The sequence below is a fragment of the Acomys russatus genome, chromosome 1, assembly GCF_903995435.1.
Source record: "Acomys russatus chromosome 1, mAcoRus1.1, whole genome shotgun sequence".
Taxonomy (NCBI): domain Eukaryota; kingdom Metazoa; phylum Chordata; class Mammalia; order Rodentia; family Muridae; genus Acomys; species Acomys russatus.
This window is the reverse complement of record NC_067137.1, coordinates 18,454,198-18,479,200: the sequence shown is the minus strand read 5'-3', so window position 1 is coordinate 18,479,200 and position 25,003 is coordinate 18,454,198. Positions and strand designations below refer to the sequence as shown.

The 25,003-nt window shown below is 43.5% G+C and overlaps 1 protein-coding gene across 1 annotated transcript in view; it reads left to right on the top strand.

Moving 5' to 3' along the window:
• Positions 1 to 25,003, top strand: part of Ltbp1 (latent transforming growth factor beta binding protein 1) — a 399,918-nt gene that overhangs the window by 168,476 nt on the left and 206,439 nt on the right. The window contains exon 5 of the mRNA XM_051167245.1: positions 10,778 to 10,945. Coding sequence (XP_051023202.1) covers positions 10,778 to 10,945 — 168 coding nt within the window. The remainder of the gene's footprint in view (positions 1 to 10,777; positions 10,946 to 25,003) is intronic.

The following is a 25,003-nucleotide window of genomic DNA, read 5'->3' as shown; positions in this document are numbered from 1 at the left end:
TGCCTGCTAGTCCTCTCCCCAAAGCAAGTGAGCGAGCGAGCGAGCAAGCAAGCAAGCAAGCAAGAAACCAAACCAAACCAAACCAAACCAAACCAAACCAAAACACAACACAAAACAAACATACATCCCTGGGTAAACTCCTAATTCTCCTTGAGTATTTTAGAAAATGGTTATCAATTGCTTTCTCCATCCAGCTTGAGAAAATGGGTTCAGTGAGCTCCACTATCTCTCTCTTCTTCCCTCTCTCCTTCCTTCCTTTCCTCCCTCCCTCCCTCCTTCCCTTTCTTTCTTTCTTTCTTTCTTTCTTTCTTTCTTTCTTTCTTTCTTTCTTTTAACTGAATTAAGATCTGACTTCTTTAGAAGGTATTTTGAGTCACAGGAATCCATATCCCACTGTCCATTTGGGATGGGACACACTGGTAGGTCCTGAGAGTCATTCGAAATTAGTGATGGCGTGGGCTCTTCCAGATGTATTCTGGACAGATGAATTCTGAAGGAAGCGTCAGAATAAAACATTATATTGTTGTCAGAAACATGTTGTTAGAAACACATCGCTTGCTGTGGTCCCCGGGACACCAGTACTAAGGTATGCGTTCTGTCGCTGTTTTTCATTGGTGGGGCTGGATTGGGGACCAGCAAGTGCAGTCATGTCTGCCCATGAACTACAGTCCAGAATTTCTCTTGAACCTTGCTGGATGTCCTTGTCCCTAAACTGAAGATGTATGTTTGGGTCGCTGACTCTCCTCAGGGTCTATGAGGTTAAAAGAAACTATTATTTTTAAAAAGGTCAGAGAATGAAAATGTCAAAAAGCCATTAGTGTGTTTTGATAGTTCTCTGTTTTATGGCAGACTGTGTTTTCTTTCTTGAAACACTGGGCCAGCTCCTGCTGGGTGAGTAAACTATTTGTTGGGTAAGAGTCTTCTGACTATAAAATATATTGTACCTTCAGAAATACTGGATTTTATTCCAGGGATAAAAATAGAACTCTTCCTTTTATTTGTAAAGAAGATAAATGTTTAAAGACTGTGCTTCTTGAAAAAGGCCCACCACACAGTAGAGGCAGGTAAGGCAGGATTAAGAGCGAGTCCTGGGAAAAGCAGTTGCCAATTCTTTGTTGTTGTTGTTGTTTGTGTGTAACTGTGGTGTGTGTGTGTGTGTGTGTGTGTGTGTGTGTGTGTGTCTATTCATATGTATGTGGGCATGTATATGTTCATGTGCAAGTGCAAGTGTGTGGAGATCTGAGGTGGGTGTGGGATGTTTTCCTTGATTGTGTGCTTTGTTTGTTTATATTTATTTATTTATTTATTTATTTATTTATTTACTGAGGCATGGTCTCTCCCTGCATCTGGAGCTTGTAGATTCTGGCTTCTCTAGCTCCTCATTTCGCCTTGAGGATTCCTTGTCTTTCCCTCACAAGTACTGGGATTACAGGTGGACTAAAATGCCCACCTGGATTTTACTTGGGTTCTGAACATCTGAGCACAAGTCCTTACTCTTCTTGCCCCACAAGCACTCTACCAGATGAACAGTCTCCCTTAATTCTTGATTCAAAGTAACAAAAAGACTGAATGCATGAGGTAGGACATCAGACCTAATGACACGGAGGTAGGGGATGAAGTCTTGCATCTTCGCGAGGCTAGACTTGGGCTACTCTGGCTCTCGAGCTTAAAACCAGAGTGTCATTGTCTTTTGAGGTTAATTTTATCAGTGACTACCCCCTTAAGCCTTATGCTCAGGGATGTGCTAACAGTGAGTGAATCCTTAGTAAGTCAGAAATGCATGAAAAAAACCCAAACACCTTAGAGACCCCAGATTTCATCTTAGAAATAAAAGGGGCTTTCTGTCATATGTCAGTATGACTTTCTGCATAATGTGTTGTAAAATTTTGGTAGCAAAAATTGTTTTTCTTTTGAAAGTGAGCTGAGAAATTCTATTTCCCATTGCCTAGCTCATTATTTCTTTTGATTTTATTTAATTGAAAAATTATTTATACTTAAAAAATCATTAGCCATTTTGGTGATGTTTTAATGATTTAGAGAAAACGTTTTGTAATAACTGCAGAATTTGCAAGCCGTAATGGCTCCTGATTTCTCTTGCTCTGATGTGATAGTAATTAAAATACTTATTTAGACAAGTGCATATATAGCAAATATATTTAAGGATAAAGAGTTCACAGGTGTGTCCTGTAATTCCCCAAGGTAAATATTAGTAATTATTTAACTTCATGTCATATCCATTTTTCATTATATTACTACTTAAGTACTTGTTATGAGCTGATTATTTCATGGAGTTCATATTCTTTTGGTATCAGTGAAGAGAAACTTATGTCAAATAGAAAATGAAATGCAAAGCACAATTAGGCAATGTAGGGTAGTGTTGCAATTTTACCTTGGGTTGCTATGAGAGACCTCCCTGATAATGTAATGGGAGAAGGCCTGAAGAAAATGAGGGAAGAAGCTATATGTGTCTATAGAAGAATATTCCGTCGGAGATAGGAATGTGTGGGTGTTTGAGGAACAGTGAAAAGGCCAGAGTGGCAGAATTGGGCATAACTGTTGTCTTGGATTCATGTGTGTGTCTGTGTGTGTGTGTGTGTGCGTGTGTGTGTGTTTATATATACACATATGTTTATGTGTGCACATATGCGTTTATAGTGCTTCCCATATGATATGATACGATAAACACGTATGTACAAGGTTAAGGTGATATAAACGACTGTTACATGTTACTCCACAGAAATCCCACAGATGGTGTATAGATCCATGAAACAGGGCAGGATGGAGTCATCCATGAAGTTAGTATAAGGAAGATAAGGTGACAGAGGCTGAGCTCTGGGGCCGACCCAAGGGCTGAATCATTAGGATCAGAAGTGAGAAAGTCAAGGAAAGAGCCAGCCATGAGAGATTAGGGTAACTTAGAAGTTGAATGAGAAACATATATCACAAAAGAGGATGTTATAGTGAGTCTTACATGGCAGACAGAATAAATAAATACCAGAGAATTTGTTGTTGGCTTTGACAATGTGGAGTCCACTGGTAATTTTCTTTAAGGCAGGTATAATGCAGTGTTGGCAGCAAAGCCTGGTTGGTTTCAGCAAACTGAAGAGGAAATGGTAGGTGAGTTAGGGGATAGCTTTTGTATGCGAGCGGGCACAGTAAAGAAACTGAGAACATGACCACTATGTGATGTAGTTAAGGTTTTATATGCTAATAAGAGAGACAAGAGAGAGAAAGAAGTAGACGGAGCATGGCAAGCAGACTGGACATGGCCAGGACTGGAGAATCAGGAAAGTAGAGAGAATAGTAGAGATAGTAAGAGAGATGAGAATAGAGCTCAGCAGGGGTGGAGGGGAGGGAAGGAGAGAGAGGGAGGAATAAGGAAGAGGAAGTGTAAGTACAGCGAGAACAGCCCCACTATAGGAAGGATGAGCAGCTATGGAGAGGGAAGCTCTGAGCGGGAGAGAGCTTAGGATGGGGAGGAGGTGAGAAGAGCTAGGATGCTAGCATGGACTTATATCAGGCACTTGTGAGACAAGGGAGCCTGGAGGCCAGTGTGGCCTTTGATAATGCTCATAGGAACCACAGTAGCCATTTGTCCAGTCTGCCAGAGGTAAGAGAACTGACTCTTTTTGGGCAGATGGAACCAGTTTCACAAGTTCCTGAGGAATGCTGGCTTTTATTTAACTGCCAGAAGTCTTGTAGTCCAGATTGGGGTGGACCTAGACCCAATATTGAAGAAAGTCAGCTTCCCTGCCTTCTCAAGGAGGAATGGGGTACCATTTGGACTTGACAGTTTTGTATTGAGGAGGCTATAAAAGTGGAGCAGCACTTGGAATAGAGTGAGTAGAATATAATTACATAAATATGGAAACAATACACCATGACTGTGTGCTAATGAGGACAAATGAGAAATCTCTGAGAAGGCCAGAGTGGGCAAGGTCTGGTGCCCAGTAGAGGGTTGACCTTGGGTGGGCTAACACTCTTCACCAGGAGGAAGGCAGGGCAGTACAGCCAGAGGTCACTTAATGAGTGTGTGTCCTTAGATTCTCTTTTCTCAGTGAGATGTTAAGGTCATAGTGAGAGGGCAGGATTGGTAGATGCTACACATCTCAAATAGGCATTTGGAGGGGGCCATTTACATTTATATTGTAAAACACCATGTGCATTTGACTCCTGGATTGCATGTGTGCGTGTACAAATGCTAAGTGTTGGCAAATGTGTGTGTGCACACGCACGTGTGCGTGTGCACAAGCAGAGAGGACAGAGTTCAACATCAGGAACCATCAAACTTGTTTTTTGAGATAGGCTCTCTCACTGGAGCCTAGAGCAAGCCTATTTGGTTAGGCTGGCTGGCCAGTGAGCCCAGGAGATCTTCTTGTTTCCCTCCAGCTTTGGGATTACCAGATCAAAGGCACACAGCCCTATGCACAGCCATCCATCCCTCCTTACCCCTCTCTCTCTCTCTCTCTCTCTCTGGTTTTTCAAGACAGAATTTCTCTGTGTAGCCTTGGCTGTTCTGGACTTGCTTTGTAGACCAGGCTGGCCTTGAATTCACAGTGATCCACCTGACTCTGCCCCCCGAGTGCTGGGATTAAAGACATGTGCCTCAGGTTCTGGGACTGGCTCTCAGACCCTTATGTTTCCTTAGGAAGCCCTTTGTCAACTGAGCCATTTCTCAAGCCCCCCACTTCTGCTTTTTGATAAGCATTATCCACGGGCTATACAAAGCAATTTATTATTTTGCTGAATATAGTTTTCTCCTTCTCTTTGTCCTTCCATAAGGCAATTTTCATGACTGTGTATAAATGGAAGGAAATTTTATTTGTGTGTGTGCACTAAAAGAAATACATAACTGACATGTTGTTCCTTCCAATGATTATTAAGGGAGAATTGGGAAGGGAGAGAAAAGTCAACTGTCCTTGGAGTTTAATCACCTGTGTGGCAAGAAGGTTCTACCTAAACTCACAGTAGAAATCTCATTGGACATTCCTTCTTGGAAGGTTTTACAGTCCTGGGTGTTGCCCCATGAAGTAATGGATTTGATGTTAATTGTTCCTTTGTTTCTTGTTTGAAGAACAGAGCACTCTGTGGACATTGGTTTAGTACTCTAGAAGGCATGAAGTCTGGGGCTGAGTGACAAAGCCCTGCTGGGTGAAGCAGCATTGAATACTCTTAAGATTTGCCCACTTATATCTGCATACTAGCCCAAGGGGCATGTCCCACGAAAGCCTTCTCTTACCAGGAAACTGGGACAGAGGGGAGGGGCATCCTATTGGGACTCTAAATGAGAGAAGCATGGGAGAATAGCAAAGTAGAAGGATCCAGAGGGTCCTAGAAATCTACAAGTAGAACAATATGATAGGCAGATTTGGGCCCAGGGGTCCCGCTCAAACTAAGGCACCAGCCAAGGACAATAGAGGAGGTAAACTTTAAACCCCTTCCCAGATCTAGCCAATGGTCAGAATATTCTCCACAGTTGAGTGGAGAGTGTGATATGACTTTCTCACGTACTCTGGTGCCTCACATTTGACCATGTCCCCTGGAGGGGGAGACCTGGTGGCACTCAGAGGAAGGACAGCTGGTAGCCAAGAAGAGACTTGATACCCTATGAGAATATACAGGGGGAGGTAATCCCCCTCAGGAACAGTCATAGGGGAAGGGAATAATGGGAAAATGGGGGGTGGGCAGGAATGGGAGGATACAAGGGATGGGATAAACATTGAGATGTAACAAGAATAAATTAATAAAACAAAAAACAAAAAACAAAAAACAAAAAAGATCTGCCCTTTAAAGAATTCTTGGCCTTGAGGCAAGTGATGGACTGCAAGTGGGAGCATGAGCTGCCAGCTCAGTCTCTCTCTCTCTCAGTGAGACCTGTGCTCACTCAGCCTGCATGTCTCTTCAGATGGCCTCAGTTAATGGCAGGGGGATAGCGTTTCACGGGAGGGGACTGCCTCTGATGGATGTTGCCTGTGCTCGCTGGTCCCTGCAGTTTAAGTTGGAAGAGTGCTAACATGTTGTTACAGCATTCTGGGTGAATGCTAAGGACGCCGTATGTGTTCATGACATCTGAAGTGAGGCTTGCACTTGTTATATTTATTTCTCTGACTGCTGTTGTTTTTGGTCACATCTTGGCTCAAATGACTGACTGAAAGATGGCAACTGTACTCTTTTCTAGATCAAAGTCCATTTATCAGAAACCATTTCCATAGTTTGAATTTTCTCTTTGGGTAGTGAGTGTGAACACAAATGAAAGCTTTTCCCCCCTATTTAAAAAATACTTCCATGGCACTTGCCATTCACTGTGGCCACCAGTGGTTTGCTCTTGTAGGAGGCGTAAGTCCACACAGGGTCTGGCAGAAGCTGCAGATGGGATGTGCACTCTTGAATGTCTTTGACGAGGAGGCCCATCAGAGGTGCTACATGGCGCCAGGTGATCTTAACTTTTAGCCAAGGCTTCTGAGACTCATGGTCTTAAAGTGCTTGCTTAAGATTTCTGGGGATGATTTAACCTGCAAGGACCTTTTAAAATTGCACTAATTTTCTCTCCGAGAGAACAAGAGTCAATGCTGTCGAGTGAGCTCCCTGCTAACGCCCGACTGAGCCTCTTCTCGTTTCTCAGATTTATGAGTCCTCATCAGCTAGGAGGTACCTTTCACCAGGGTCCTCGACCATGTTCACACTGGACTTAGTCTCTCATTATGAAGCAGGGCCTCAGACAGAAATGACTTCCAGCAACCTGTGAGTCCCGGTCCTGCAAGGGGCTCCTTGTGTTATGACAGCTCCAAGCCACTTTATATTTGTTTAACATTTGTTGGCAACCATATATAAGACACAAGAGTCCTTGAGTAGGAGGTGACTCATGAGGATGTCTCCTATAGCCCAGGGGCCTTTGGAGGACAGCTCACCTCCTTGGTTAGTGACATCGTACTGGACTTTTGGATGGTGACTAATACAGTCTTTTATTCCTCACATCTGAAGACTTTGGAGCTCTGAATAGTGGACCACAGTTTTGTGGACTTTAAAACTTAAAGTCCTCCTTAGGTAGGTAGAAATGGTTTAGAGTCCTGGGATGGAGACCGGTAAGTGTTTGAATCCATTCAGAGCTTTATTGAGCTCCTGATAGGAATCTGAATAACTGGTTTGTGTCATTCTCCGCCCCCCCCCCACCCCCCATACTGATTTTGGAGAGTTTGGGATGGGAACCTGAAACTAATCATCAGGAAGAAATAAATGCCTTGTGATGAGATGAAAGGACCTGCTGGGAATACAGGTGCCTAGTTTAGAATTAGATTCTGGCAGCATGACCGGGAGACACAAGGAGAAGTATGAAAAATCGCGTATCTTCTGCTTCCAAGACAATGTGAACGGTGTAAAAAGAATCAGGATTAAGTCGTATGAAACTGTCTCTGCCTTTGGAAAATCCAGATAATTCCAGGCCAAAATATATTTTTTTTCTTGGCAAGGAAATATAAATTTTTTAAAAACAATAGGCCAGGAGACTCTCAAGCGCATCTGAAGTGACCACTGTAGCTCTGAGGTGAGGTAGCACTTATGACTGTGTGCTTGCTTTCTTTGGATGTCTCAGTTCACATAAGCAAGCATAATTTAGGTGGCTGGGCATCTGTATAATAACAGTGCCTGGTGCTACAAGTAAATGCCAGAGAAGACAGACTAGTTGGCACAGGGCTTTTGATTCCATTATTGTACCGTGAGCCAAAAGAAATACAAGCTTATATGCTTCTGAGAGAGAAGATGTTGCCAGTCTGTGTGTACCCTGCCTGTCCCTCAAGATTCCCCCTCCCATGCATGCATGTGCTTATACACACAAAATGTCCTCAAGATATTTGTAAGCCTGGTCTAACAGTGTTGAGCCCAAGCTGATTTATTTGTGCTACTGTTTAAAGAAAAAAAAAAAAAAAACTGGAAGCATTCTGTACAGCTGCTGACGGTATTCCATTGCATGGTTTTGAATTTCTAAGGTAGATAATTAGAAATATTTATGTAAGTATTTAAAGCTATGGGTGACAAACTATGTCTTTAAATAAAGTTTTATTGGAACACAGCCATGCTCACCACTTGCATGCTGCCTTTTAAAAATGTTATATGCCTGTATCTGTATGTGAGAAAGGGACAGCTGGGAAGGATAGAAAGAAGCACTGGAGCCCTTGGAGCTAGAGTCAGAGGTGTCTGTGGGCTACCCAACATGGACACTGGGATCTAAACTCCATGCATCAGGATAGAGCAGCAATCAAGGAGCCGTGTTTCCAGCCCTCCAAACTTCTTGGTACAGGTGCATTTGGGCTATCCCAGAAGAGCCAAATGGTTGTGACAGTGTCCTTTGGCTTGCATTCCTAAAATAGTTACTGCCTAGCCGTCTCTAGACTGTGAGCCTCTGCCTTAAGACCTCATAGCACCTGCTGTACAATGCCATTTCGAAGGATGCTGGGAGCCCTGTTTGCAAGTAAACTATTTATTAAACCAATTTTGTCCTTCCTTCCTTCCTTCCTTCCTTCCTTCCTTCCTTCTTCCCTCCCTCCCTCCCTCTTTCTTTAATTCCTTTTTATTTTTACTTTTCTTAACATAGGGTCTGGCTATGTAGTCCTAGCTAACCTGCTACTCACTAAGTAAAACAAGCTGCCTTTGAACTTGCAATAATCTTACAGCCTCAGTTTCCCCGAGTTCTGAGTTACAGGCCCTCATCTTCATGCCTGCTTAAACTACCCATCTTGACCTCTAGTGTTAGAACCTCTAGGCAAGGAAAGACTTCCTTGGAAAACTGTTTGAAAAGAACTGAGGGGCTTTTTTTTCCTTTGAGTACTCATATGAAGCAAGCCAACCCAGCTGATAGCCTCAAATTCTTTTAAGTCCAGCTTTGTAATGATGTGGCAGTTGGCTTGGAGCTTTTGAAGGGCTGTCATGTAGGAGAGGCATTGGGTTGCGAGACATAGGGAGACCTGCATTTGGACTAATAAGTTGCTTCCAGAACCCATTTGTGTGTGTGTGTGTGTGTGTGTGTGTGTGTGTGTGTGTGTGTGTGTGTTGTGTTGTGTTTAGTGGTGCTTCAAGATGCTTCAAGAGCACACTTAGTGTTGGTGAATGCCCTGTCGTGAGACATGGTCACAAAAAGCCTGGAGGACTATTTGGTGCTTGTTATCCAGTCAGCGGATGAGAGATGACTGTAGGAAAGCCTCTGAGGCCCCACTCCAACTTTGAAATTGTAATGGCTTCTCTGGTTAAAATTTGGTTTCTGAGCTAAAGTTTGAGGGACACTTTAATTCACTGTGAGTCTCTAGAGGCACCCTGGATGATTTTTATGAAAATACATTTCTTGTCAAGCCAAAGAAGTCCAGAGGGGGGCAGGGGTGAGATTGGATAGTGGGTCTAGGTTCATGTCCCCTTTGGAAATCACATAAAGACTGACAGACTTTAACTGTCATTGTCACTGTCATCAGTTACTGCCAATATTGCTACATAATGCTTTGGGGCTGGGAAAGAGGAACGACCTCAGTGGAGGTACATCACACGCAGAGACGTCAAAATGGGGTGGTAGTCTTCTATAGTGTCAATTGAGATCTAGCTGTGAAGAGCAGCTATGCTAAAGTTATGTAGTCTCCATATAAATTGTGCTGTGTTGTCAAAGGCAGCCATAAATAACGAGTGTGGCTATGTTCCAATAAAACTTTATTGACAAAAACCAAGCAGTGGTTCAGGTTTGGCTTGTGGGCCCTAGTTGGCCTGTCCCACGTGGAGACTTTGAAAGTTACAACTGGCTAGAAGTTATCAGGTCTAATTCTTTCATGTTTTAGAGAAACGGTGAAATGGAGTGTAAAGTCACAGGAGACCTGAGCCGGGATTCAAAGCCACAGTGTATTTTTGGCTCAGTGCCCAATGTATGATACAGTGCTACCTCAGCTAGCCTGACAGATCATAGCATTGGGCTTTTAAGAAAGTACTTTGTGGATGACAAAGTTCCCTCTTTAGGTGGTCTGTGTACAGCGATGATGGGAGCTCAGGCTTTTTTGTTTTTTTAAACAGAGGCGAACTTCTATCTTGCCCTAACTTTCTCTTTGATGAGCCCTGTACATAGGAAAACAAAATATAGGCTTTAGGAATTCCTGTGTACCAATGATGCCCCCCGAGTTGTGAGAAAGAAATGGGCTCCCACAGCTGCGTCATAGGATGTGATCACTTCAGCGGAGGGTGCCAGGAGATTTGAGACAGATGTTTTCAGACATGCCGCATGCCTAAAACATTTCCAGGGGTCAGGCTGCAAATAGTGACTTAATAAGTGGAGAACCGGGAAAGTATGCACGTTGAGGACACAGGAGTTTATTCACCACTAGGTGCGGGGGCCAGCCCCCTTTGCATTACATCTGCCTGTCGGGGTTGGCTCTTTAATCTGCCTTGCCCTGGATGTTGCTCTTTGTCTGTCCGTGAATAAAGTGCAGCATTGTGGTTAGTAATCCCACTCCAGTGACTCGACTTCAAATGTGGTTTTGGAGTGCATCCCGGAGTTCTGTTTGTTAAGCTTCCTACTCCTGTTTCAGAGACACCACTGGATAGAGAGCAGCGAGCAGTGCGGGCTTCCCTCTGCCTGAAACCTGTCGGGCTGTGGGCTCTCTCCCTCTCGTGTTCTTTTCTTTCTCTCTTTCTTTCTTTCTTTTCTTTCTTTTTTTTTTTTTTCCTTTTGGTTGAAATTTTTTTTTCCAAGGCAAGTTCATGGATACTAAGCTGATATGTTTGTTGTTCTTTTTCTGTCTGCCTCTGCTCCTAGTGAGTAACCACACTGGCCGCATCAAGGTGGTCTTTACTCCGAGCATCTGTAAAGTGACCTGCACCAAGGGCAACTGTCAGAACAGCTGCCGGAAGGGGAACACCACCACTCTCATTAGTGAGAACGGCCATGCAGCCGACACCCTGACAGCCACGAACTTCCGAGTGGGTGAGTTCCTCCGTGGTCCCTAACTGCCCCTACCTCCAGGAGTTTTATGAGGTTGAAGCACTTGGATACTCATCTATTCAGGCGGCTCTCTCTGTTTGAACAGCTTTCTATCTCTGAAGACGAACGTGCTCCTTTTTACGAGGTCTTTTACGTTGCTTTTTGAAATACTTTCTCAGCCTGATTTTTGGCTTCTTGGGGGAAATGGTAACCAGAATATTTTCTCTCATGACTTAGCATTGCCCCAGCTGTGTGGTGATGGAAGGGCGCAGAGTGAGTTTCTAGGTGAGACCCGAATGTCTAACAGGCGTTGCTTGGTTTCAGATTTTATCAGCTTATTGATAAATTGGATTTGTATTAAATTTGACTCCTATAACCTGAAACTTGTAACGAAATTAAGAGTTTTCACTTAATAAATAATGAAGCTCCTTATTCTTTTTCTCTAAAAATTGTCAAAAATCTGGACTTTGGTTTGGGAAAGGAGGCAAACTTGTTTCTTCTGCCACGTGTCTGCTCTGCATCACAAGACAGAAGTATAGACTGATGTATAAGGTGAATTTGCACAAGCGAGACGACTAGTGGATTGCTGTCAGCCCACAAAAGCTTTAAATATAAGCTAGTAGTCACTGGCTGCATAAACGGGATTTTTGCTTCTTTTAAAATTCTGGTTTTTTTCCCTGCATTTTTGTAAGTGGAGAAAGTATTGCGGTCTACTGAAAGCTGTCACAGCGCCATGCCATCATGCAGTACAGTATTTTTGTCACTCAAAAAAAAAAAGCCCTTTATTATTTTTTGACCAATTATGGCTGGCCATGTGTACTCAAATAATCCAGACACCCATGTTACTTTCTGAGTTACTCACAAGAATAACCCAAATGTCAGACAGATAATAACACTGGCTAGATCTGGTCTTTTTATGGAATATTGCTGTTTAGTCTTGGGGCTGTGTGTCTGAGAGGTGCAGGAAAGGGATGCTATTCCAAACTGATTTTCATCAAGACAGGGTATGAAGGGCAGCCTGAAGCCCTTACTGTGCTTTGGTTAGTCTGTTGCATTGTGGGAACTCTAAATGAGGCTCAAGGAATGTTATTGATCATCCATACTTGGAGAAAAAAATGTGCCCAGGAATATGATTGAATAGGGTATTGTCATTTTCCTGGCTAAGATCGGGGTACTTGGGAAAGCTTTCAGGAGGATTTAGCTTTGGGATTTCAAGTGGCACATAGTCCTTAGCAGGCCTGGGAGCCAGGACTAAGACTGAGTGTGCTGAGCGGAGGGTCAGGGAAGCGAACTGGAGTCTTGATTCTGTTACTGTCCAGGGAGTCCACAGGACATGCCGTTTAGGATTTTGAGGATCTAGTTTTTCTCATCCCTAAAATAAATGGGATTATATGTACTGACTATAAGACTCATCTTTAACATATCATATTGTGGGGTTTGTTTATTTATTTATTGTCATGGGGGAGATTTGACATAGAGCCCTGTGTATGTAAGGCAAAGTGTTCTACTACTGACTCTCATTCTTAGTCGTCTTATGGGTTTTAAAATCAGCAGTAAATAGTATTTTTTTCCTTTCTTTTTTAAACAAGAAGAGGAAAGGAGAAAGTAACTTCTGACAGGAGGTACTAGACTTTGTTGACTTTTTCTCATTTCATCTTTCCTTGTGGGAGCCCTTTCTGGCTGCTTTCTCTTCATCAGCAGCATGGTCTCAACCCCTGGAATTTATGGCAAATGTTTACAGTAGCAATGATGAAGTAATTGAATGGGTAGTCATTTTTTTTTCTGGCTTGCAGTGTATTCATTTGGAAACTAAATATTTGAAGGCATTGAGAAACAGGGGAAGTCAGCTTGTTAACACACGCCGCACACTTTCCTTTTTGGCGGTTGCCCAGTTGTTTCGGGGCAGATTATACATAGCCCATTCAGAATGTCGTGTACAGCAGTTACTCACATGGGCAGTTCGGAATCAGACCTCAGCCCTCATGAAGGATTGACATTGTCATTTAACTTTTCAAAAGTTTAAGTACAACCTCAAAATTTTATTTACAGTCAGTAGTTTTACAATGGAAATCAGGAGAAATCTTTCATTTCTCGCCAATGTAATTTTAGTCTTCTATTTCAGCTCAAATATTAGATGGCTTGATGGTCATTTTTTGTAATGTATCTTTACTGAAAAGACATGACTTTAATAAACTTATAAAGTCACAGAAAAAACTGAGAAAGTTATTTGCATGCTTTGGTGTTCTGGACTTTACTGGCGTACTATAATCTTATTATCTATAAAGAAGACCTTCCTAATTTATTTTCTCTCCCTGTGAACTTTTGTGCAATGTCATACATATTTTGACAAGTAAGACATATGTTGGAAAAATAGTATAATTTTCAGAAAACTCAAATGCTCATAATTTTCTGACACCTGGTTTTGGCTTGCTGTATTTAGGGTGGTAAAGAGGTTGATCCGGCATGCTTTTCTGAGGAAAGCCAGACAATACAATTCAGCACTCATGGGCTCTGTGGCTTCTGTCATGGCGGCTCCCCTCTGCCACTGTGTAGGGATGCAGCCAGAGACAGTATGTAGGAGAGCAGAGGCCATGCCCCAGTGGCAGATGGAATGCAGATTTTATCTTAAGTTCATGTCTGTGGATCCCTGCCCCGAGGAGCCAAAACCAAGACAAAGAAAAATCATATGACATTCACAGTTAGGATACCTTTAATGAAATGAACCACAGCAGACAGAACTTGCTACGTTTTCCTTGTGATTTACACTCCTTTGAAGGAAGTGGAACAAATCTTACTGCCACCCAACTTTTGCAAGAAGGAGAGAGGCACAGAGGGTTAAGTGAGCTGGGCTTAGGCACACAGCCAGCTGCTTAGCTAAAAGTGGAACCATCTCTTTATGTCATCAGCACACTTACTTGTCTGGAGTCAGACTTCAGTGTGTCAGAGGGACACCTTGAAGGACCTCATGGAGTTGGAGGATGTGGGAAGGCTTCCGAGAGAGGGAGGGCAAATGAGAAGATAGGAGTTAAGGAGGGAGAGGGAGAATATATGATTTTAACTGAGCCTAGGGCTTAAGAGCCAGATTCCTGACTTCCTTACAGCTGTGCTCTGGTTCTGTGCTCGCTCTGGTCCCAGATTCCCTCATCTCCTCCAGTCAGTCACTAATAGACATGCAGAGGGCTGCTCTGTAGCAGGCTAAGCCTCGGATCCCTTCTCCATTCATGCTGCTGCTGGGTTGCTTTGTGTGCTGTTTTGACCATGTGCTGGGATGGCAAGTGTGAGAGGCATAGGCACTTCTCTGCTTGTATGGTGACGATTCAACCCAATGACCCCTGCCCTTGAGGTGTGCAGTGGGAGAATCAGGAAGTGGGATGTCTACTGAATGAGACTGTCAAAGTGAGGCCTTTGGGCTGTGGCTGTAGTTCAGCGGCAGAATGCTTGCTTAGAATGCACAAGGTTAAAGTAACACTAAATAAATAAATAAATAATACATAAAAATTTTAAAGGAAAAGAGCGAGGTCCCCATGGAGGTGATTTTCAAGGATGTAGTACATCTCTGGCATAGACTCCCTGTGTGCTGTGCATGGTCAAAGGAAGATGGAGAGCAGAAGATTTACAGTCACACAGTCTAGGAAGCAGGTTTCTAGATTTGTTTCCAGTGACAGCAATTTTATCTCTGCTGCCCTCTTTCCTCCATTTCTTTCTTTTGAAAATAAAAAGCCTATATAAAGTCAGGACAGTCTTTTCTGTTCAATGCTACAGTGTCAACGGCTTCTTAACATGTGTGTGTGTGTGTGTGTGTGTGTGTGTGTATGTGTGTGTGTGTGTGTGTGTGTGCGTGTGCACGCACACACGCGCATGCAATGAAACTCAGGTATTTGTGAGTCTGAAGAAAGAGCAGTGGAGGACTTGCTGGTGCCATTGACAGAATACCACAAAGACTGACAGAACGCCACAAAGACTGCAGAACTACATTTGATGTGACTTGTGAAGGGGCAGGAGGAACAGCAGTATCTGCCTTCTGTTTTCCTGTGCTGTTTCCCTGCGTATTTAGGAAGAATTCTTGTCTCATGAACACCTATTAAGTAACCACAGAAACATATCTGATCTCTTAGAGGCCTTGTTCTCATCTGTTATGTCATTTAGGAGAACTAGGTGGTGACGGCCACCATCTGCAGATGTGAGAACCAGAGGCATTTGTCCTTGACTGAAGGCAGCTTTAAGTAACTTTCTTCTAGTGCAGCAGTGCCTCCAGCTAGCTCCTGTGGCTTCCACGGACCATGTATTGAATGATGATGCTTGTAGGGGGACACTAGGTTTTATACCATGAAGAAACCATAAAGGTGCTGCTGTAAGGAGGAGATGAAGAAGATGCATTCAGGACCCTAGACCACTCTGAGTAGGAGTCTGGAGAAGAAATGGGGCATTGCTTCCAGCTTGTGGAGGACATTTGAAGGGAGGATCCATGTCACTCTATGCTCCACGTAGCCCACCATGCTATCTCCTTCCCATGGTATATTGTCACACAGGGAGCCGGTGGACATTGCCTGCTTGTTGACTGACAGGGGCCGTGAAACTCTGAACAATGTAAAGCCTTCATATAAAAACAAATGGGGGAGGGGTAAGGAGTTGGTGTGGGGAGGAAAAAAATTTTAAATGTGCTGTGAAGACAGAAGCAGGGTTGCTTTATGGAACTTGAAGAGTTTGCCTTAACAGTAATAAGCGATGAGTTGGCCAGGGGAGGCGGATCGGGTCCATGCTGTGGAGTGCGTTCAAGCTTGGACGTTTGAACTCCCCTGTCTTACTACTCACTAACGAAGCTCTCCAGAAAGGTGATGCTGGTACCTAGCAATCATTTCGAACAAGAGAAGGAGATATGCTCACTGTCTTCAGGTGGGAAACTGCTGGTTTCAGAGGGTCACTTTCAGAGTGAATGGCCATCCCACGGCTCTTCCATTCGCCTCATGCTCTGGAGTCCTCCCCACCTGTCTTAGAGCTCGGTTTCCCAAGGCTACTGTGCTTTACGAGGGGTGGGAGGTGGGGATGGGCGCAGTTGGTGTTGTTGAATCCATTCTCAAGGTGCTCTTCCTAAGAAGGGAAGATGAAGCCTCTTAGTGAAGCATTAAATAACCTGACAGAACAGCTCAGGTTGGGAAAGGAGATTTTTTTTTTCTTTCAAATTTGTTAAAATACTGAACCTTTCAATTTCTTCCAGCTGTATTGTGTTGGCTTCCTCAGGCTCATGCATGTAAACGCCTCTGGGGACATTCTGATTAACTGGAGATTGTATTTTCTTCTCATCAAATTTTATGGGGGATACTTCTTGGGTTTTAAAGGTGATTCATTATAACAGTAAAAGAAAGTTGTTGCCTTTTATATGGGCAATGTAGAAGGCCTAGAAAACTTATCAGATAAACAATTGTAAAATATATTTATTATTGGAAGAACATGGTAGAATACACTTAATTCCTGCACTTCAGAGGTAGAGGCAGATGGATCTGTGTGAGTTTAAGGCAAGCATGGTCTACACAGTGAGACCCTTTCTCAAAAAATAGTCCCCCCCCTCTCTTTCTCTCTTTCCCTCCCTCCTATTTATCTATCATCTATCTACCTATCATCTATAATTAGTTTATTTTCTAATAATAAACACCATAATGTAGAGTATTTCTATCTTTAAATTGTAGAACATCTCTAATGGTATTCTTAATTCATTTAACATATGTGTTGAATGTATATTAGGTATCAGGGATGATTTTAGGCATTAGAAGTACAACAGTGAACAAAATAGCCAAAGTCCTTCCTCCTCCCCCACAACATTAATGTACATGTTGTGTGACATAATGTGCCTGCTGCAAGAATGACTCTTGAGGACATTATGCCAGTGACTAAAGGACAGGGTGCTTGTGATTCAGTTTCTCTGTAGTACGTAGCATAGTCAGACGTATGGAAGCAGGAAGTAGAGCAGTGATTATTGCCAGGGGTTGCAGGGAAGGCAGGATTGAAGGTTTCCTTTCTTTCTTTCTTTTGTAATGGGGATATAGTTCTAGTTTTGTAAGATAAAGGCATTCTAGACAAAGGATGCATAGTGATGGGAATGCACTTAGCTCTGCTGCTGTATGCTTCAGAATGTCTAAGATCCTGCAGCTTATGCAACATGGTCCCATAAGAAAAACTCTACGCACACACAGGGATGTGTGTGTGTGTGTGTGTGTGTGTGTGTTTATTGTGTTAGTTAAACACAATGCTATGACTAATGCAACCTATAAAAGAAAGAGTTTATGGAGGCTTACAGTTTGAAATGATGAGTCCATCACCGTCATGTTGGGGATCATGGCATCAGGCAGGCATCCATGGTGCTAGAGCAGCAGCTGAGCGCTCACCTCTTGACATACAAGCATGAAACAGAGAGAGCCACCTGGGGATGCCACGAGCTTCTGAAACCTCCTAGCCCACCTCTCCAGCCAAGCCACACCTCCTACTCCTTCCCAAACAGTTCCACTGACGTGAAACCAAGTATTCAAATGCACGAACCTATGGAGATCATTCTCATTCAAATGCACGAACCTATGGAGATCATTCTCATTCAAAACACCACACACACTCTTCTCTCTTACTGCCCCTCTTTATGTTTTTCCTCCTCAGTATATATGCATGTAATTATATAAAAATAATATCCTGTCAGAAACTTTACATATAAAATCCATGTAGTGATAAATACCATGAAGGAAAGCAAAGGACAGAAAATGGGAAGGGTGGGAGGCATGGGTTACTAGTTTTGATAAGGTCTCTGTGGTGAGATAACATTTGAGCAGAGACCTTTGTCATGCTCTGTGAGGGAACATGGCAAATGTTATTGTCTGTATGAGCCTGCTTAAATAATTTTAGTTAACATTTTCTTTCATACAATATATTTTGATTATATTCTTTCCCTCATTTCAACTCCTAAATCCCTCCCACCTTCCTACCCACTCAGCTTTATGTTTTATATTTCCCTCAAAAACAAACAACAAACAAAGTGGCTGGATAGAAAATTAACTCAGAAAATTAGTAGCCCTACTCAATACAAATGATATATGGGCTGAAAAAGAAATTAGGGAAACAACACTCTTCACCACAGCCACAAATAATATAAAATGTTTGGTGCAACTCTAACCTGTACAACCACTTTGAAAATCAATTTGGCAGTTTCTCAGAAAAATTAAAAATAGTTCTACTTTAAGACCCAGCTATACCACTCCTGGACACATACCCAAAAGATGTTACTCTATACCACAAGGACATTTACTCAACTCTGTTCATAACAGCTTTATTTGTAATAGCCAGAAACCAGAAACAACCTAGATGTCTCTCAAGCGAAGAATGGGTAAAGAAAATGTGGTACATTTACACAATGAAATGCTACTCGGCTATTAAAAACAAGAACGTCATGAAATTTACAGGCAAAAGGACAGAAATAGAAAAGATCATCCTGAGTGAGGTAACCCAGATCCAGAAAGACAAACGTGGTATGTACTCACTTATAAGTGGATATTAGCCATAAAGTGCAGGGTAACCATGCTGCAATCCACAGACCCAAAGAACCTAAGTATCAAGGAGGGAGCAAAGGAGGATGCTTGAGTCCCACTGAGAGCGGGAACTAGAATAGACATTGGGGATAGATGGAGGGAGGGAACTGGGTGGGAAAAGAGGAGGGGAGGGGAGCAATAGGGATGAAGTTGGTGGAGGAGGAAAGGAGAGAGTACTGGGCGGGGGGAGAGCTGGAATCAGTAGGACAACCTAGAAACCTAAGACAGTGGAAATTCCCAGGAATCTATGAGGATGACCCTAGTCACTAAGACTTCTAACGATGGGGCATATGGAACCTGAAACAGCCATGCCCTGTAACCAGAAAAGACTTCCAATGGATAGACTGCAACATCAATCCAGCCACAAAAATCTCAGACACACAGTTTGTCCTGCCTACAAGATATGCAGGGGTAAAGATGGAGCAGAAATTGAGAAAACGGCCAACCAATGCCTGGCTCAACTTGAGACCTTTGCCATGAGAGAGAGCCCACCCCTGACACTGTTTTTTTTTTGTTGTTTGTTTGTTTGTTTTTAGAGATAAGGTTTCTCTATGTAGCCTTGGCTGTCCTGGACTAACTTTGTAGACCAGGCTGGCCTCGAACACACAGCGATCTGCCTGCCTCTGCCTCCCGTGTGCTGGGATTAAAGGCGTGCGCCACCACCACCCAGCTTCCCCTGACACTGTTTATGGTACTCTGCTGTACTTGCAGACAGAAGCCTATGCTAACTGCTGTCTGAGAGGCTTCACCCAGCAACCGATGAAAACAGATACAGAGACCCACAGTCAAACATTAGGTAGAGCTCAGGGAATCTTGTGGAAGACGAGGAGGGAGGATTGAAAGAGCCAGAGAGATCAAGGAAACCACAAGAAGACCTACAGAATCAACTAACCTGTGCCCATAGGACTGAACTGACAAACAGAGCATGCACAGGACAGAACCAGGCCCTCTGCATGTGTATGACAGCCATGTAGCTCGTTGCTCATATGGGACTCCCAACAGCAAGAGCACTAGCTGTGTCTGACTCTGTGGCCTGCCTGTGGATCCTTTTCCCATCACTGAGTTTCCTTGTCTAGCTGCCATAGGACAAGATACACCTAGTCCTACTGCAACTTGATATGCCAACGAGGGGTGAATATCCAGGGGAGGACTGCCTTTTTCTGAGAAGAAAGGGAGGATTGGAGCATGGGTGGGGGAAGAGAGGAGGGAGGGCAAGCTGTGATTGGAATGTAAGGTAAATAAATAAATTAAAACAAACAAACCAAAGCAAAATAAGAAAGCAACCAGAAATACCAGAGCCTGAAAAATAATAAAGAAAAAAGAAAATCAGAAAGATTAAACACACACACCACACACACACACACACACACACACACACACACACACACACACACACGCATTCATTTCTGTTGGCCAGCTACTTCTGGGCATGAGGCCCACCCTGGAGCATGGTCGATATACCCAGTAACACTCTATTGGAGGAAACTGATTTTTTCCCTTTTCTAGCAGGTATAGATTGCGAATAGCTTCTAGGTTAGGAGTGGGGCTTTTGTCAACTTTCCTTCTGAGGGCAGGGTTTTTGTCTTGTTTGAACCTGTGCAGGTCTATGTGTACTGTCATATTCTGCCTTGTGCTTGATGTTGCTGTGTCCTTGGAGTCATACACCATCTCTGGCTCTTACAATCTTCCACAGAGACCCTGAGTTTTGAGGGAGGAGGTTTGATAAAGACATCCCATTTAGGGCTGGAGCCTGCCTTTTCTTCTTTTGAACTATAGTGAATATCTCAAAGGCCCCCGTTAGTGCCCTCATTCAACCGCAGTCATTCATCGTGGCTTCAGTTTCATGCACCTGTGTCAGGGAATCAGCTTAGTGTCTGGAGAGCAGCCTTCTGCAGAGAGGAGAGAAGCAAGCAAGTCCTGTCCTGTAGCGAGAAAGAAAAACTAAAGAAATGGTTGTGTGACTATGAAAGAAGGGAACTTGGTGATTTGCACCAGAAAGTAAAGAGATTCCCATACAGAAAGCTTCACAAAGTGGTGTCACCTTTTTTCTTTTTTTTAAGGGTTATTTTCTTTTTTAAAAATTTTTATTAATTTATTCTTGTTACATCTCAGTGGTTATCCCATCCCTTGTATCCTCCCATTCTTCCCTCCCTCCTATTTTCCCCTCCCCTAAGACTGTTCCTGAGGGGGATTTCCCTCCCTGTATATGCTCATAGGGTGTGGTGTCATCTTTTTCTCAAACTTTCTTTTATATGGGATAGGTCACATATCATTTTGAGGTAAGCTGGCTTTTAATATTGGGAGGGGTGATTCTTTTGTGAGTAAAGGTGTGTGTGTGTGTGTGTGTGTGTGTGTGTGTGTGTGTGTGTGTGTGTGTGTGTGTGTGTGTGTCTAGAAGGTCCAGGTCCTGGTTGAAGGAGAAATTCATGGAAGGTCAGTTCCATCTTAGTTAAGCCATGTATGTAGCGGTGGCGTAACACTAAGAGATAACATGCAGAGAGAGAACAAGGTCATCTTTCGTTGAGATGCCCATGGCTGGGAAGGTAACGGGTGTCCCTGCAGCAGTGTCACAAAGGGCATCTGTAGCCAGGACCTTTAGTAGGAGGACAGTACAGCTGTTTACTAGCTGTAAGGAAAGCTCACGTGATTTCTGGGTTCTTTTTAAACAATACCTGGCCTGCCAGAGAGTGGAGTGGGCTCTTTGAAGCACCGTGCTAGGGCAGCCTAGAATAAATACCATGGTGTCGCAGTGTGTGTCCTTTCTTACTTCATCAGTTTGACTGTGTCCTGTGCGATGTGTTCTGTGCAGTCACGCAGACTCCTTTGCAGAGCTTTTAGGGCCTCCAGGATCTTCTGACGTCTGGCTCCTTCCCTTTTATTTTGACTGTATCCCTTTATCCATGCTTGGCGTGCCACCTCTGCCAGACAGCCTTTGGGATGCCCAATGTTCTCATTCTCAGGTCCTCTGTGCCTCTCCTCACAGTGTCCCTCTGCTCAGGCACGTCACCTTTCATCTATTCTGCCATCACCTGCTTCACCTCAGATGGGAGCTGGTCATGGCTCAGTGTCTCCTGGGTCCCCTCTTCATTGGCATGCCTGTTTATTCACTGTTCCCAGAGCCATTTGGGAAAAAAAGACCTGTATGCTTCAATTCTATATCCCTGGAGCCAGCACAGCACCTCATCCTGGTGATGCTCAGTGGGGTTTATATGTGAGGGCCTGTGCTCTCAAGGGCATATAGGAAGCTGTCTTATCCCAGTTCATTAATTCTAGGGTAAGGAACAACCAAAGAAGGAAAATTATCAGTTGAATAGGAGAGAGAGAGAGGGAGAGAGAGAGAGAGAGAGAGAGAGAGAGAGAGAGAGAGAGAGAGAGAGAGAGAGAGAGAGAGAAGAGAAGAGAAGAGAAGAGAAGAGAAGGAGACAGACAGAGAGACAGACACAGACAGAGACACAGACAGAGACACACACAGAGAGAGAGAGAGACAGAGACAGAGATACAGAGAGACAGAAACAGAAAGAATGAGAGAGAAGACAGAGACACAGAGAGAATTTGTTTGCCTTGGAAAGATACATCGGTGACACAGAACTTGCCTAGAATGCATGAAGCCCTAGGTTGATTTCCCTGGAGGGAAAGAGAGGTGTACTCTTTATAAGACTTTATGGAGATATGTCTTTAACGTCAAGAGCAGAGCACTCGCCAGTCATGGCAAACTGCAGGTCAACATCCATACGCTTAGTACTCTGCCCCTCAATGTGTAATTCCTGCCCATTTTCCCTGTGGAAATACTGAGTCTTTTCAGGCAGACCCGTAAGTTCTGTTTCAAACAGAGTTGTGCTGTTATTTTCTTTCCTGTTACAGTTTTTTCCATTTGCTTAATGTGTGCAGCCTAGATCGGGTGCTGTATGAACTGGCCTCAGGACCCTGGTATTTCTGTCTCTCTCTGACTCTCACGTTCCATGCTGTTAAAGGGATGGGAAGGATACATGTTGAACTTTGGAGAGGTTCCTGGGATCAAGGGAGGAAGCAGACTGGAGGTACATGTGGCTTCTTACATTGATGAAAAGATCCAAATACTTTTCTGAAGAAGCACCTCCTCCTCCCACGTAAACTCTGTCTCCAATGTTGCAGAGTAGGGGCGGGTGGGCAGTAGGGTGCTCCTGGCTCCTGGGGCCTGGATCAGGCATGCTTCTTGTGGTAATGGTCCCTTTGTATACCGATCCTAAGAGCACAGCAGGATCAAGAGAGAATGAAGGATCGATTTTTCTGTTGCTCCCTCCATTCTGCCTCCTGGGTCTACCCATCCTTGTTCACGTTTAGTCCTGCTGAGGTGGGTCTGAGTTTGCACGGTGTGCTGTCCTGTATCCTTATCCTGTGGTCCCCATGACATGCCTCTCTGCTTGGACCATTGCATATCTTTGCAGATCTCACTTGCTTACACAGGAAGTGCTTGCATGTTGCCAAGCCTGCTGGCAAAGGTGGATGAAGTCAAACAGTAGACTATATTCTGGAAGCCAGAACTGTGGTCAGGAGGGAAAGTCATCAACCTGAGGAGATGGGAGTCCCTCCAACAGGAACTGATCATCACAGTTGCGCCTTTGCTCTACTCTTCACCCTGCTGACAGCTGTATAATTTCTAGGCTTGGAGGCTATAGTAAATTTAAGGAAGCTGGATATAAAATAGATACCGTAATATTCACATGATGCAGCATATACTTCCAGCATATATTGGCATAGGAACTGGCCTCAATTTTACATCTTTGGTTGTGTCTCGTACTTGTATCAACTTTTAACAATCAAGGTACATATATATATATATATATTTTTTTTTTCCAAGTGGAGAAAGCATTTGTGTATTATAGGGAAAATGTCCTGGAACTAACATCACATATGATGTGAAAATGTTTTTGAGGCCAGCCACATAATCATCTTCATGCTAAGCACGCCAGGGAAATAAAATAACTACCAAATAGAGAAGAAGAGTCAGGACGTTCGAGATTTAGTTCCTATCACAAATAAAGAAAATGGAAGGTATGAGCTGCCTTCCGTTGCCAGATTAGTGTGATGTTGCACTGACACACTCATTAAAATATGACTTTCTGTTTAACTGAAGCAATGGTTTAGTGCTCAACTTCGTTATCTTGAATTTAGACCCAGGCAACAATTGCTGACAAACTGGCACAGCTACGTGTTGGCTTCTCCTGAGAGCTGGTGGAGGAATTTAACAAAACCTAACACCAACTTGTGCAGCCGTGGAAGTTTCTTTACTCTGAAACCAAGCTCAGCATGCCCAGGAGAGTCAAGAAGAATTGGTTCCGCATTGTAGTGACGTTCTGTGATTTCCTGGTGCAAAAGCTTGGCTAATTTTCATCAGAATTATTCTCTCCAAGAGGTGAGAGGAAAAAGATGTTAAATCTCTTGGAGTGAGGAAAGTAGACCATTCTCTTTCCTCTGACAAATCAGAAAACACACTAAAACATTCTTCACTAAAATCTTACTCAGCGAGATTAAAAATTGCCCCCTTTGGCCACTGCGTTGTCCCTTTCTGAAGAAAGCGTGATTTATGAGCCCTCAGGATCTTCTTGTGGCATTAATAACATCTTGAGCTAGCTGTTTTATTGGGTGTACACAGAGGGTAATTGGAAACATCTGAGAATCCCATAGTATGCTGAAAGCACTATGACACTGAGCTAAAAAAGAAAAAAAATCACTCCAAAGTTGTGTACTTGGTAAATGCATGGATTCCTCATTAAATGAACTGCACTTTGTGTGATATACCAGTTTTCAAAGATAAGCCAAACCCTTTAGGCTGAAAATACCCTTTCATTGCAATATTCTCATGGCAGAAATCATGGCCTTATTTGGTAAAAGACCTGTGACTCTGCTGCCCACACGGTAATTATTATTTCCCCACTGTCAAGCTTCATCATATTATAGACTGTTTTCTGCCAGAAGTATTTCTTCTTTTAACCTGGCAGTGGCTTAAATTTTAGAATTCCAATGGAGCTCATTTAGGAAATTAACTCTTAAAGGCATCCTGCACCAGGGACCAGTAATGTCCAATTTTCCTAGCAGTTGATTCTGGAAATTACCTGGGATACAGGACCTTGGGCTCTGGCTCAGCTAGTGTTTGGAATTGGATCGGCTGTAGTGATGGCCGAGTTGGAAGCATCTGGGTAAGGTAGCAATCGTAGCAGAGCCTTTCATCCCCAGCTTTTCTTCCTTCAAGGCAGAATGATCTGGTGGTAGCTGGTGAATGAATGGCTCCTTTTCTCTTCATTCACAAATAGCAAGACCTCAAGAGAAGTCAACATTGAGCCAAGCTGACAGAGTGTGGGCAGATAAGCCTGGGTCTAGGATGGAGGTACCCAGACTCTCTCCAGCCGATCTATCCATGTGGTCCTCTCGGAGTGTGCTGTTGTCCTTTCTGCTTTGTGTGAATGCGAATGCCTGTTGGTCACTGATGGAACGTGTGTTTGGTTGGAGGTTATTCATT